General features: G+C 44.9%; 1 protein-coding gene across 1 annotated transcript in view; it reads left to right on the forward strand.

Annotated features, from left to right (window-relative positions):
- Positions 1–6,267: 6,267 nt before the first annotated feature.
- The window catches only part of LOC130473174 (quinone oxidoreductase-like protein 2), a 30,471-nt gene continuing 24,177 nt past the window's right edge, over positions 6,268–12,561 (forward strand). The window contains exons 1-3 of the mRNA XM_056844703.1: positions 6,268–6,279; positions 9,514–9,846; positions 12,459–12,469. Of these exons, the coding sequence (XP_056700681.1) occupies positions 6,268–6,279; positions 9,514–9,846; positions 12,459–12,469 (356 nt within the window). The remainder of the gene's footprint in view (positions 6,280–9,513; positions 9,847–12,458; positions 12,470–12,561) is intronic.

Consider the following 12,561-nt stretch of genomic DNA (forward strand, 5'->3'; position numbering starts at 1 on the left):
TGGTTTCCGTCTCTCTCTATTTGTCTATTTAACAAATTGACCGTTCTCCCTTAATGAATCTTTGGCATGTTTTTAACAAAATTATCTTGGCTTGACCAGCTGGCTTCATCCTCTTGATTCTGGCTAGGTTTCACACAGGAGGCTGAAAAGAGAGAATTCTCATTGAGAGAAACCCTATTTGTTCCTTTCCCTGGATCAAATGGTCTGTTGATTAAAGTAATGAAGGTGTCAACAGTGAAGAAGAGAACTACTCTCAAGACAAACTAATAATATGCTTCTGGTTGTTTGTTTGTGTTTGTTAAAATAAAATGGTGTTTAAAGAGAGAATAAAAGAACTACCGTAATATGCATTTTCTACTCCAGGTTCTTCCTGGGCAAAAAGTCTTGTATCACTGGCCAAAAATCAATCTTTGAATCTTTCCAATGAACCAGTATGCTGTGGGCATAATTAAATTTATTTTGTTAATTCTTGCAGTTCGTAGGCTCCTGAATTTGTAGCCCAATTCACTTTTACATTTTGAAACAGCTATACCTAAGAGGTTTTTACATGAACACTGGAAAATATAAAGTGTAAAGCTCAAATGGGGACCAGCTTTTCTTTACAACTGTTACATCAGATGTGTATGTTCATTAGGAAGCTTGGATTTGCAATGGCTTCCCTTCAAGTTAGGGTTGCCAACTGCCAGGTAGTAGCAGGAGATCTCCTGCTAATTAAACTGATCTCCAGCCAATAGAGATCAGATCACCTGGAGAAAAATGGCCGCTTTGGCAATTGAACTCTATGGCATTGAAGTCTCTCCCCTCCCAAAACCCCACCCTCTTCAGGCTCCAACCCCAAAATCTCCCACCGGTTGCGAAGAGGGACCTGGCAACCCTACTTCAAGTATACTCAGTTTTGACACTGTGATAGGGGCAAAAGAGCCCTTGTATGGACTAAAAAGGGTTTAGAGGAAGAAAACTACAGTCATCAACACACAAGAGATCAACCGGGTGAATGGACTTCATTCTTCCAAGACAGGCATCAAGATGCAGTCCATAATGGATTGTCAGGGTGAGGACAGGACTGTGGCTTGGTTTTTCTCTTGCTTTAAAGAGATGGTTCACATGTGCAAGTAGTCCCTTGCTCTGTCATCACTTTCAGTACATCCTAAGCAGAGTTAAACCCTTCTAAATCAATCGTGGAATTAGAAGAGTTTGATTCCACTTAGGATAGCACTGCCAGTTACTCAGCCCTTGATGATTTAAATGTGTTCATCCACTTCCACTGACAAGTACTAGGGATGGCATGAAAATCCAGGCAGTGATGTTTCATCTGCAATAATTCATTTGCACATTCCAAAAGCCATCGTTTCATGTTTCTGGAAAATCATAAGACTGGCTCCAAGAAAGCCCAGTGTAGCGCAAAGCCATTTCCGGAGGTTTCTATTGGGGAAAAAATCAGAAATATTATTCATTCTGCAAGGCATTTGCAGACACATCTTGTCTTGACAATCGGGACAGTGAGATCTGCCATTTCCCAGGGAAAACAAATAACCTTTTTGAACCGGGATGGAGGCTGATGTGTGACCCGACTGGTGGCGGAGAGGGTAAATATTTAAAAGGCAAGTCATTGCTGGAGCTGTTGCCATTCCCCTTCATCTCTTGCCAGCTGCCTGCAGGATATATATTCTGACATTGAATTTCTACCTCACAGAGGAGGCTGCAATGTGGCTTTGAAACTCATAGCGCTTTGCTCTTTCCACCTTCCTTTCCAAACGGTAAGGGAAAATAAAAGAGTCCCTGCTGTCTTCCTGATTTTAGAGGTCAAACTCTCATTGACTGCCATTGTGCATAGTTAGATCCAAATACGGTAAAGGGCAGGAGACAGGGAAATATATGCACGTCTTTGGTACTTGAAGCTTTACACAATACATTGCCTAGTCCTTAAAGTGCCACAGGGTTCAGTTGCTATTTACTAGAGCAAACAACCATGGCAATCCCTCTGTAATGTGGAAGGCCAGCGTGATGTTTTGATTAGATGTCGATCAGGGAGATCTGGGTTCAGATCTCCACTCTGCCGTGACACTTGCTGGGTGACCATGGGCTAATTGCTCTCTCTCAGCCTAACTTACCTCAGAGGGCACTTGTAAGGATAAACTGAGGAATTAAGAACCATGTATATTGCCCTGAGCTCCTTGGAGGACATTTCAAAGCATCATGATTTTTTATCAGCTGCTAAGCAGTGGGCAGTAAAACACCCAGTAGGGGTGCCATAGAATCATAAGAGTTGGAAGGGACCACCAGGCTCATCTAGTCCAACCCCCTGCACAATGCAGGAAACTCACAACTACCTCCCACACAAACCCCCAGTGACCAGAAGATGGCCAAGATGCCCCCCTCCCATGAACTGCCCAAGTTCATAGAATCAGCATTGCTGGCAGATGGCCATCCAACCTTTTCTTTAAAACCTCCAGAGAAGGAGCACTCACCACCTCCCGAGGAAGCCTGTTCCACTGAGGAACCGCTCTGTTAGAAAATTCTTCCTGATGTCTAGATGGAAATTCTTCTGATTTAATTTTAACCCGTTGGTTCTGGTCCATCCTTCTGGGGCAACAGAAAACAACTCGGCACCATCCTCTATAGGACAACCCTTCAAGTACTTGAAGATGGTTATCATATCCCCTCTCAGTCTTCTCCTTTTCAGGCTAAACATACCTAGCTCCTTCAACCTTTCCTCAAAGGACTTGATCTCCAGACCCCTCACCATCTTTGTTGCCCTCCTCTGGACACGTTCCCGCTTATCTACATCTTTCTTAAATTGTGGTGCCCAAAACTGAACGCAATACTCTAGGTGAGGTCTAACCATGAAAGCTAGCATTTGAGTTATGGCACCATTACAGTGCTGGTGTATAGGTATAGGCATGCTGGAAATTCAAGTGTGAGTCCTGCCAGTTGGGACCGGAATTTGATGGAGTTGTGGGACAGATCAATGTATGGGGGGGGGGGATTTCAACTGAAAGCACATAACTGAACTAATATCAGAATCCTTGCAGGCTCCACCTGCCACGTTCCATCATGGCTTTGACCCCCACCCCAAACAGAGTTACCTTTAAAAAAATCATAAATACTGGTTTCTTTGGGCAGGGACACAAGAGGCATCAACTAGTAGGTCACGCAGCAGGTGAGATGCAAAGACAGGATGAAAGCTGCCTGATTTGGGCATAGTCCTTAAATTAAAAAATGGCAAGAGAAGTACCCACACCTGCATTATTGTTTTAGGGAGTGCATCTCAAGAACTACATCACCAGGATGCCAAAAGGTGACATTTCAAAACTAATTAACCAATTAAAAGCAAATAGCACCAAACAAGTCAATAGTGTTGTTGTTTTTTTGGTTGAAGAAACATGGAATGGTTGATCTTTTGAATAAAATATTGGCACAGCTGCTGACTGACCATTCTATCAAACGGATTGCTTGCTAATAACCCAGGACGATCTGTTGATGTTTCCCAATGGGAGCTAGGACAGAAAATTCCTCTTGGTTGTGAATCCCTCTTTGGTGTTTTGAATATGAAGCCTGGAGAAACTTTTAACTCTCGGAAGTAGCAGTGAGCCACTTGAAGTTTGAATGGACAGGGAAGAAGAGGAGGTAAAAGAGCTGAGAGTTTCTAGATGAAGGTAGTTGGAATGGGCAGAGGCAGCTGTACGAGTTGCTGTGTGCGAAAGGTGCGTCAATTTGCTTCTGATGTGTTCTGTTTTACAAAGTCTTCTCCCTCATCTAAAAGACACTGTGGCAATAATCCTAAACCCTGGGAATAAGACCCATTGACTAAAATTAGACTTACTTCTGAGTAGACCTACTCAGGATTGTGCTCCACCGTTGCCATCATTAGCAGAATTCCACCCTTCCAAAAGTCCATCTTAATTAATGAGCTTAGAAGGATATTGCACTTGCTTTAGATTGCACTGTTACTCTGTTTACTGCTAGCCCTGGAACTTCTTACTGTGTGGAAGGCGGTGGGGAGAATATGAGAAGTGTGTAGTGTATTGCTAATTGGAGTGGAAGGCAGCCAAGGGAATAGTTAGGGTTTTTTTTTAAAAAAAAGAAGAAGAGTTGGTTTTTATATGCCGACTTTCTCTACCACTTAAGGAAGAATCAAACCAGCTTACAATCACCTTCCCTTCCCACAACAGACATCCTATGAGGTAGGTGAGGCTGAGAGAGTGTGACTAGTCCAAGGCCACCCAGCTGGCTTCATGTGTAGGAGTGGGGAAACAAACCCAGTTCACCAGATTAGCCTCTGCTGCTCATTGTGGAGGAGTGGGGAATCAAACCCGGATCTCCAGATCAGAGTCCACCGCTCCAAACCACTGCTCTTAACCACCATGCTGGCTCTCCAGTGCTAAAGGTTCTAAAAGTTATCCAAGGTGGAATTTGGGAAATTACAGATTTTGCCCCAAGTAAATGGCGGCGGGGGGTGGGGGGAAGCATTATTAAGTCTAGAATTACCAAACATATACAAGAATAAGCCTTGCTATGGAAGAATAAGCATGATTTTGCAAGGCTGGTGAATGTGAGCAACCACACCAATTGTCTAGTTTCACTGACAGAATAAAATGTTTCTATTTATGTTTCCTGTTTCTATTACCTTTTCAGCTTCTGTGACTCTCCTACACCAAGGGCATTTTGTAATCTTGCCAGTCTAGTGAGAAATTAGTTCAGGTCAGAGTCCTTGATTAAAACCCATCCAGACTCTCAACTGGTTTACATATAATACTTAAGTAGGTTTGGAATACAGCAACACATTTCCTTTGTGTTGACTGGCTGGTGGCTTGGGTGCTGGGATTTGAAAACCATACAAGACACCGTTTTAATTTGTGACAACTTGTTCTTTCCCCAGTAATTGGTGCTAACATTTCATGTGCTCGTATCTTAAATGCTTCCCTGTCATTAGCTACATTTTGGAATACACAGGGGAAAGGAGGAGGCCATGCCTAGGCGGAAAGCAGAGGCTGGAAATGTTCTCTGTTCAGACGGCAAGTTTATTTAGTCTATTTTATCCCACCCTTCCTCCAAAGAGTTCAGGGCAGCATATGTTGGTTTGCCCTCCTCCGTTTTAAACCCACAACAACCTTGTGAGGTAGGTTAGGCTGAGAGTGATTGGCCCGAGGCCACTTAGTCACTTTTGTGGCACTGTGGAGATTTGAGCCTGGGTTTCCCACATACTAGTTCAACAGGCCTGGAGAAAAAAATCCTGTCTCTTTAAGAGAGGCTTACTAGGTTGTTATCTGCCAGGTGATGTTATTTACCTCCACCTGCTTATTTCCATACATTAATCTCTATTAAAGTGACAGGAAATTTCCTTCCAGGCCTGCAGTTAAGTCCCACACCTTTGACCATTGTACCAAGCTGTCTCTAAGGCTTCAGTTCTAAGAACACTTTCCTGGGAGCAAACCCTACTGCATAAATTAGAACTTACTTTAGAGCAGACTTGCTTAGGATTGCTTTCTGAGTAATATGTCAGGCTTTCCAGCCAAGACTATAGTAGGCAAACCTGAATATTGAGTGTGGCTTCTCAAAACGTGGAACCAAATAAAAACCAAATGGTAGCTATTAAATCATTTAAAATTACGTTGCATGATAATACAACAGAATTACCAACCCTGCTGCTACCCAAACTTGGGTGCAAAAATGGGCATCCAAATCTACATAATAGGAGGTTTTAAATTTTTTAAAAATGTATTATTTCTCAGTATGCAGTTTAGAAGATGATGAATAAAAAGCCAGGTATCATCTTGCTCAGAAGCTTGGGGAAGCCAGTAGGTTTTCTCTTGTGTTTACAGTCATAACTCAAGTCACTGGCCTACATTAAACTGGATTATTGAGATAATACATATGAAGTACCTGAATGCTTGAGATGTGCTGTATAAACATTAAGCATTATGATTAGTCTTCTTAACTCAGTTTGAAGCTAAGAATCTGATCAGTTTACTTTAGCTTAAAGCCACACGCTTCTGGAATTCAAAGAGGGCTGCTTTGCTGGTTTGCTGCTGCGCCATTAAAAAAAAAATTATTGGTGTTTTACTAGAACTCCAAGAGGTTAGCCAGGCTGAAGAATTTGGTGGCTGCATAAAGATTTCTGGGAAATGTAAATAGAAAATGCCTGACTTGGACCCACCACATTCTGCAACAGTTCTTTGAGTGCGTATCAGTGGCTGGCTACCGACTGATGCAGTGGTTGTTCTCTCTGTGGGATGGGCCCTGCCACATGGTGAGAGAGGTGATTAGATGAGTGATCAGGTAAATTTAAACAGTGCCTGCATCAGCTGGAAATGTGACCTAGTAGGACAGCTGAAACTCTTGATGACATGAAGGTGAACAACATCCCAATCGCCTCTATTAAAGGAACAGGACATTTTTTTCCTGGCCTGTTCACAGCCCTGCCCATATGTAGATCCAACTGACCTACTCTTCTCCAGGACTGTACATGTAGGTAACTTGCATGTAAAGGCTGTTTAATCTTCACATATAACCCTGGTAAAGAACAGGGTGGTTAACTCTATACAAGTGTGGCATGCTAGAATTTTCTTCACTGGATAATGACCATACCTTTTGCCATGTAGTCAAGCAGGGTAGACTGCAAGAGATTGTAGGGCATAAATAATTACCATGTAAAAGCAGTCTAAACAGCCTGAATAGCCCTGACCAGCCCAATCTGGCCAGAGCTTGGAAGAGAGGCATGTGATATCCTTATCTTGGCCTGCATCCTTGCCAAGAATCTGATGGTAACAGTCTTATGTAACTAGCACTACACCCAGGGCCATACTAACCTATTATTCTAATCATGTTATGGAGAAAAGTCTTAGCCAAACTGATCTATTCTGTTGCTTTTAAAGAAACTCTTTGGGGTTGGCCACAGTCGGTACTTGGATGGAGTTTGCTATGCAGTGGAAGGCAATGGCAAACCACCTCTGCTCATCTCTTGCTTGGAACACCCTGTGGATGGGGTCACCATGAGTTGGTTGCAACTCTTGCACACGTTCTTCTTGACATTGTAAAGCCCTCTGAAGTTCTTGTTTTGTAATGGTCCTGTGTTCCCTCCAGTGGCCAAATGGAAATAATGCTTCAGATTAAAATGATTGCTTTCTCTGTCTCATTCCGTAGACTACTTTTATACTTCACTCCAGAAAGGTCTGTATAGCACACTGGCTTTCAGACAAAACAATACAAGGTTAATATGCAAAGGAGCAGAACATCATTCTGAATTTAAAAGAAGGAAAATATACACATCTTAAAATAGCATAAATTAAAAATATACCAGAAAATCAACAGGCTTGCTTCTTGATTGGCCTAATGCTGAATCAATGATGATGGTTTGAATTTTAGGGGCAGATGAAATGCATTTGACATCAGCCAGAGTACTGCAAATTTCATTTTCATACCAGAGTGTGATAATCATCTGAACGGTCAGGGAATGCTATAAGAAAGGGGTTTCTCAAGAGCACTCTTAAACTACCATAGAATTTGCATGAAAAGAAAAGGGTGTTAGGGTTTCAGGCCCTGTCTCTTGATAACAATTCAGGGCCTTTCCCACAGCAAGAAGGGATGTGACTTAGTATTCCACCCTTGACAGAAAGCTTCAGCCAATGTTGTCTCTCTGATGAGCCTTTTAGTTTACATCTCATTCAGATGCTGCCTGTTTAAGCATACACTTCAAAAAATAATAATAACTGATGTACATTTTAAAAAACGTGATGGGTGAGTTGGCCCTGTTAAGGACATGTACACACTTGAACCACCACCACCAAATGGTCTTTTGGTCCCTCTAGTGACCAAGCGGAAGTAATGCTTCGTATTAAAATGCCACTGGCCTTTTTTGCATGGTATTTAGCCGCGCGTTCCAGGCTGAATTGCCCCGCATATTTTTTTAATTTTGCACGCCGAACTGTCATTCCGGAAGTGACTGCGAAGCCGGCACAGACCTGCTTTGCATTACTAAAGAGCCCATTTAACGCGACCTTGGCGTTTACCGTGAAGAATCCCCCTCAAGGAACAATGCAAAACAACAGAGGCGGGTTAGCTATGCATATGCTAATAGCTATGCAAACAGGAACAAAGGAGCAGGAGAGTGGGGGGAGTAGAACGTCTCCTTTTGCGTCGGGACTAGGGTTGCCAACCTCCAGGTAGTAGCAGGAGATCTCCTGCTATTACAACTAATAGCCGATAGAGATCAGTTCACCTGAAGAAAACGGCCACTTTGGCAACTGGACTCTATGGCATTGAAGTCCCTCCCCTCTCCAAACCCCGCCCTGCTCAGGCTCCACCCCAAAAACCTACCGCCGGTTGTGAAGAGGGACCTGGAAACCCTAGTCGAGACCGTGATAAGGCATTTTTAAAGTTGCATGTTTAGAAAGAGCTTTAAGCAAGCATCAAAATTGACCATGCAAAAATGGGGGACAGGGTAAAAGCCGGAACGGGCATTAAACAAATAATACCACAGCAAAAAACAGTGGCATGCCTTGCAGGGGCTCCAGAACAATATTTTAGAAATCAAAACGCGGAGAAAGCATGCATTTATTAACCCTATCCAGGCCAAAATGCCTCCGGAACAGCCTGTTTAATGCCCGTTCCGGCTTTTACCCTGTCCCCAAAAAGGGTGTGTTTATACCAGGCAGGCAGGTTTGCCTCTATTCAAGGATCCCCGTCCTCCTTGGCTGGAAGCCTGAAAGCATCATGCGCCGGATGGATCCCGCCCCTCCCGGGTCGGAGAGGCGCAGCCTGCTCCCTCCTACACACAGTACGGGCTTTATGGCTGCTTGTGTGTGTGCATTAAGTGCCGTCAAGTCGCTTCCGACTCATGGCGACCCTATGAATGAAAGTCCTCCAAAATGTCCTATCTTTGACAGCCTTGTTCAGATCTTGCATATTGAGGGCTGTGGCTTCCTTGGTTGAATCCATCCATTTCTTGTTGGGTCTTCCTCTTTTCCTGCTGCCCTCAACCTTTCCTAGCAGGACTGTCTTTTCCACTGACTCTTGTTGTCTCATGACATGACCAAAATACGACAGCCTCAGTTTAGTCATTTTAGCTGCTAGGGTCAGTTCAGGCTTGATTTGATCTATAACCCACTGATTTGTTTTTTGGGCAGTCCCCACTCTCCTCCAACACCACATTTCAAAGGAATCTATTTTCTTCCTATCAGCTTTCTTCACCGTCCAGCTTTGACACCCATACATAGTAACAGGGAAGCCGATGGCATGAATTAATCTCGTCTTGGTGGCCAGTGACGCATCCTTACGCTTCAAAATCTTTTCCAGCTCCTTCAGGGCTGCCCTTCCCGGTCTCAATCTCCTTCTGATTTCTTGGCTGCGGTCTCCCTTTGGGTTGATGGTGGAGCCAAGGAACAGAAAGTCTCGAACCATTTCAATTTCCTCATTGTCCACCTTAAAGTTGTGTAATTCTCCTGTGGTCATTACTTTTCTTTTCTTGATGTTCAGCTGTAGTCCTGCTTTGGCACTTTCTCTTTTCACTTTCAGCAGCAGTCGTTGGCTGCATTTCGTGGCTGCTTCCTCCCACGGGAGTCCCCCCACCCCGATTTCCAGAACCCCCCTGGAATTGAGCCCCAGCGCGCACTGCCACTTGCAAAGGACGGAGAAGGCGCGCGGGTGGGGGAGACGGGGGACCGTTTCCTGCTTTCTCCGGGAAAACCTCCGCCTCGGAGGCGGGTCGGAGAGGCGGGGCTGCCTCCTGGGAGAAAGGCCGGCAGGGCCCAGCGGTCAAAAGCGGGGGGCGATGGCGAGAGCAGGCGGATCGGCGGGGCTGCGCTGGTGCTTGCGCGCCAGGGGCGCTTTGCGGGTGGAGAGCTGCAGGTGCGCCCTCGGGAATCTCCCGCTTGCTTTTCTTTTCTCCCCCGATCTCATGCACGGAAGGTTTTGCCTTGGGTTTACTGCTCTCCAGGTGCGCATTTTCCCCATCGGAATGCTCAAAACTTTGCACGGGGGGCTGTTTTTTGAAGTTCTGAGACTTCGGATGGGGGAAATGTGCATCTTGAGAGGGGCAAATCTAAGGCATCTTGGCCCTCTTCTGGTCATTAGGGAAGTGGGATGGGGGGAGGTAGTTGTGAATTTCCTGCACTGTGCAGGGGGTTGGACTAAAGGGCAAGAGTCCAGTAGCACCTTAAAGACTAACAAAAATATTTTCTGGTAGGGTAGGAGCTTGCGTGAGCTCACAGCCCTGGGACCCTACCAGAAAATATTTTTGTCAGTCTTTAAGGTGCTACTGGACTCTTGCCCATTTCTACTACTGCAGACAGACTAATACAGCTACCCACTGTGAGATAGATGGCTAGATAGATGGCTAGATAGATGGCTAGATAGATGGCTAGATAGATGGCTAGATAGATGGATGGATGGATAGATAGATGGATAGATAGATACGGGCAAGAGTCCAGTAGCACCTTAAAGACTAACAAAGTATTTTCTGGTAGGGTAGGAGCTCACGAAAGCTCCTACCCTAACAGAAAATATTTTTGTTAGTCTTTAAGGTGCTACTGGACTCTTGCCCGTTTCTACTACTGCAGACAGACTAATACAGCTACCCACTGTGAGATAGATAGATAGATGGATAGATGGATAGATAGATGGATAGATGGATAGATAGATGGATAGATAGATGGATAGATGGATAGATAGATAGATGGATAGATAGATAGATGGATAGATAGATAGATAGATAGATGGATAGATAGATAGATACGGGCAAGAGTCCAGTAGCACCTTAAAGACTAACAAAGTATTTTCTGGTAGGGTAGGAGCTCACGAAAGCTCATACCCTAACAGAAAATATTTTTGTTAGTCTTTAAGGTGCTACTGGACTCTTGCCCGTTTCTACTACTGCAGACAGACTAACACGGCTATCCACTGTACCCACTGTAGATGACCCTGGTGGTCCCTTCCAACTCTATGAATTCTATAAGGCAAAGCATCCCATGCAGAAATGGCCTTTGCTTCCTGCTTAAAAAAGAGCGACCGGCTTTGCTGTCCGGCGGCCGGACTTTTCCATCTTCCCTTCCACGTCCTTAGCTGCCTCTTCCCGCAGCCTCTCAGTTAGCGCTGCCCTCATCTGCACATGTGAACACCGTGAGGTTGTGACACTCCCGAGGCAGAAGCCTGCACGGCTTCACTTCAACCTGCAGAGGAGAGAGTACTTTGCTCAAAGCTTCCTTCTTTTGAATCAATTCCCTGTTAAGGGGGAAACTAGCCCAGCGTGCAAAGAGCTAGGCTAGAGCCTCTCTTGCTGGTGTTCTCGTTTTTATTGTGCAGGGAACTTTTAGATGGAGAAGCGTTTTTTTAATTATTACTACTTGATTCATACCCCATCTTTCTTCCCACTGGGGCATTATTTACCGGGATGTGATTAGGAACAGGCTTGGCGAAGAATGGTAAGCTGCAGTACTGCAGTCCAAGCTCTGCTCACGACCTGAGTTCGATCCTAACAGAAGTCGGTTTCAGGTAGCCAGCTCAAGGTTGGCTCAGCCTTCCATCCTTCCGAGGTTGGTCAAATGAGTACCCAGCTTGCTGGGGGTAAAGGGAAGATGACTGGGGAAGGCACTGGCAAACCACCCCGTAAAAAATGTCTGCCTAGAAAATGTCATGATGTGACGTCACCCCATGGTTCAGGAATGATTGGGTGCTTGCACAGGGGACCTTTACATTTTTTTACCTCCCTTGCTGAATCCCTAGCCCTGACCCCACTACCCTCCTGTATAGGCTGTGTAGTTATTTATATGCAGGAAGTGTTGTGCCTGGGATGTAATGAGTAGGGTTTCCAACCTCCAGGTACTAACTGGAGATCTCCTGCTATTACAACTGATCTCCAGCCGATAGAGATCAGTTCGCCTGGAGAAAATGGCTGCTTTGGCAATTGAACTCTATGGCATTGAAGTCCCTCCCCAACCCCCTCCCTCCTCAGGCTCCGCTCGACGATGGCTAAGAGGGACCTGGTAACCTTAGTAATGAGAAAAATGCCCCCCCTTTCCCAGTAGTGAAAGGACCATTCTAGGACAATAGATTTCTAGCTTATGATACATGCTCTAAAATAAGCTTGGATTGCAGTAGCAACTCTCCCATGCAATGTGGTTGCACTCACTATGTTTCTACTTCACTTATATGTTATTGTGTTGACAACATGCATATTCTGGACAGACCAGGGATCATCTTCCAGGAAACACGTGTGTTCCTCAGAGTACTTTCTGCACATCTTCCAACTGAGCACATGTACCTGTAAAGGGTGTAAATGAAGTAAATAAGTAATAATGAGTAACAAAGGCCAGTTTCTTTATAGAACTTGACCATCTGGAATAGTGGTTCCCAAACTTTTCAGGCCACCGCCTGAAACTCAACCCCAGTGCTCCCTACTTTATCCAGCAACCCAGTTGAAGGGGCCCACCTCTAGCGCCCCCTGCTGCCCCCTTGCTTCTTAGTGCCCTCCCAGGTAACCCCACTGCCCCCCAGGGAGTGGTACTGCCCACTTTGGGAACCATTGATCTAAAATGTTTGCCCTGGCCCCCTGACAACTGTCTGCAG

The sequence above is a fragment of the Euleptes europaea genome, chromosome 2, assembly GCF_029931775.1.
Source record: "Euleptes europaea isolate rEulEur1 chromosome 2, rEulEur1.hap1, whole genome shotgun sequence".
Taxonomy (NCBI): Eukaryota; Metazoa; Chordata; class Lepidosauria; order Squamata; family Sphaerodactylidae; genus Euleptes; species Euleptes europaea.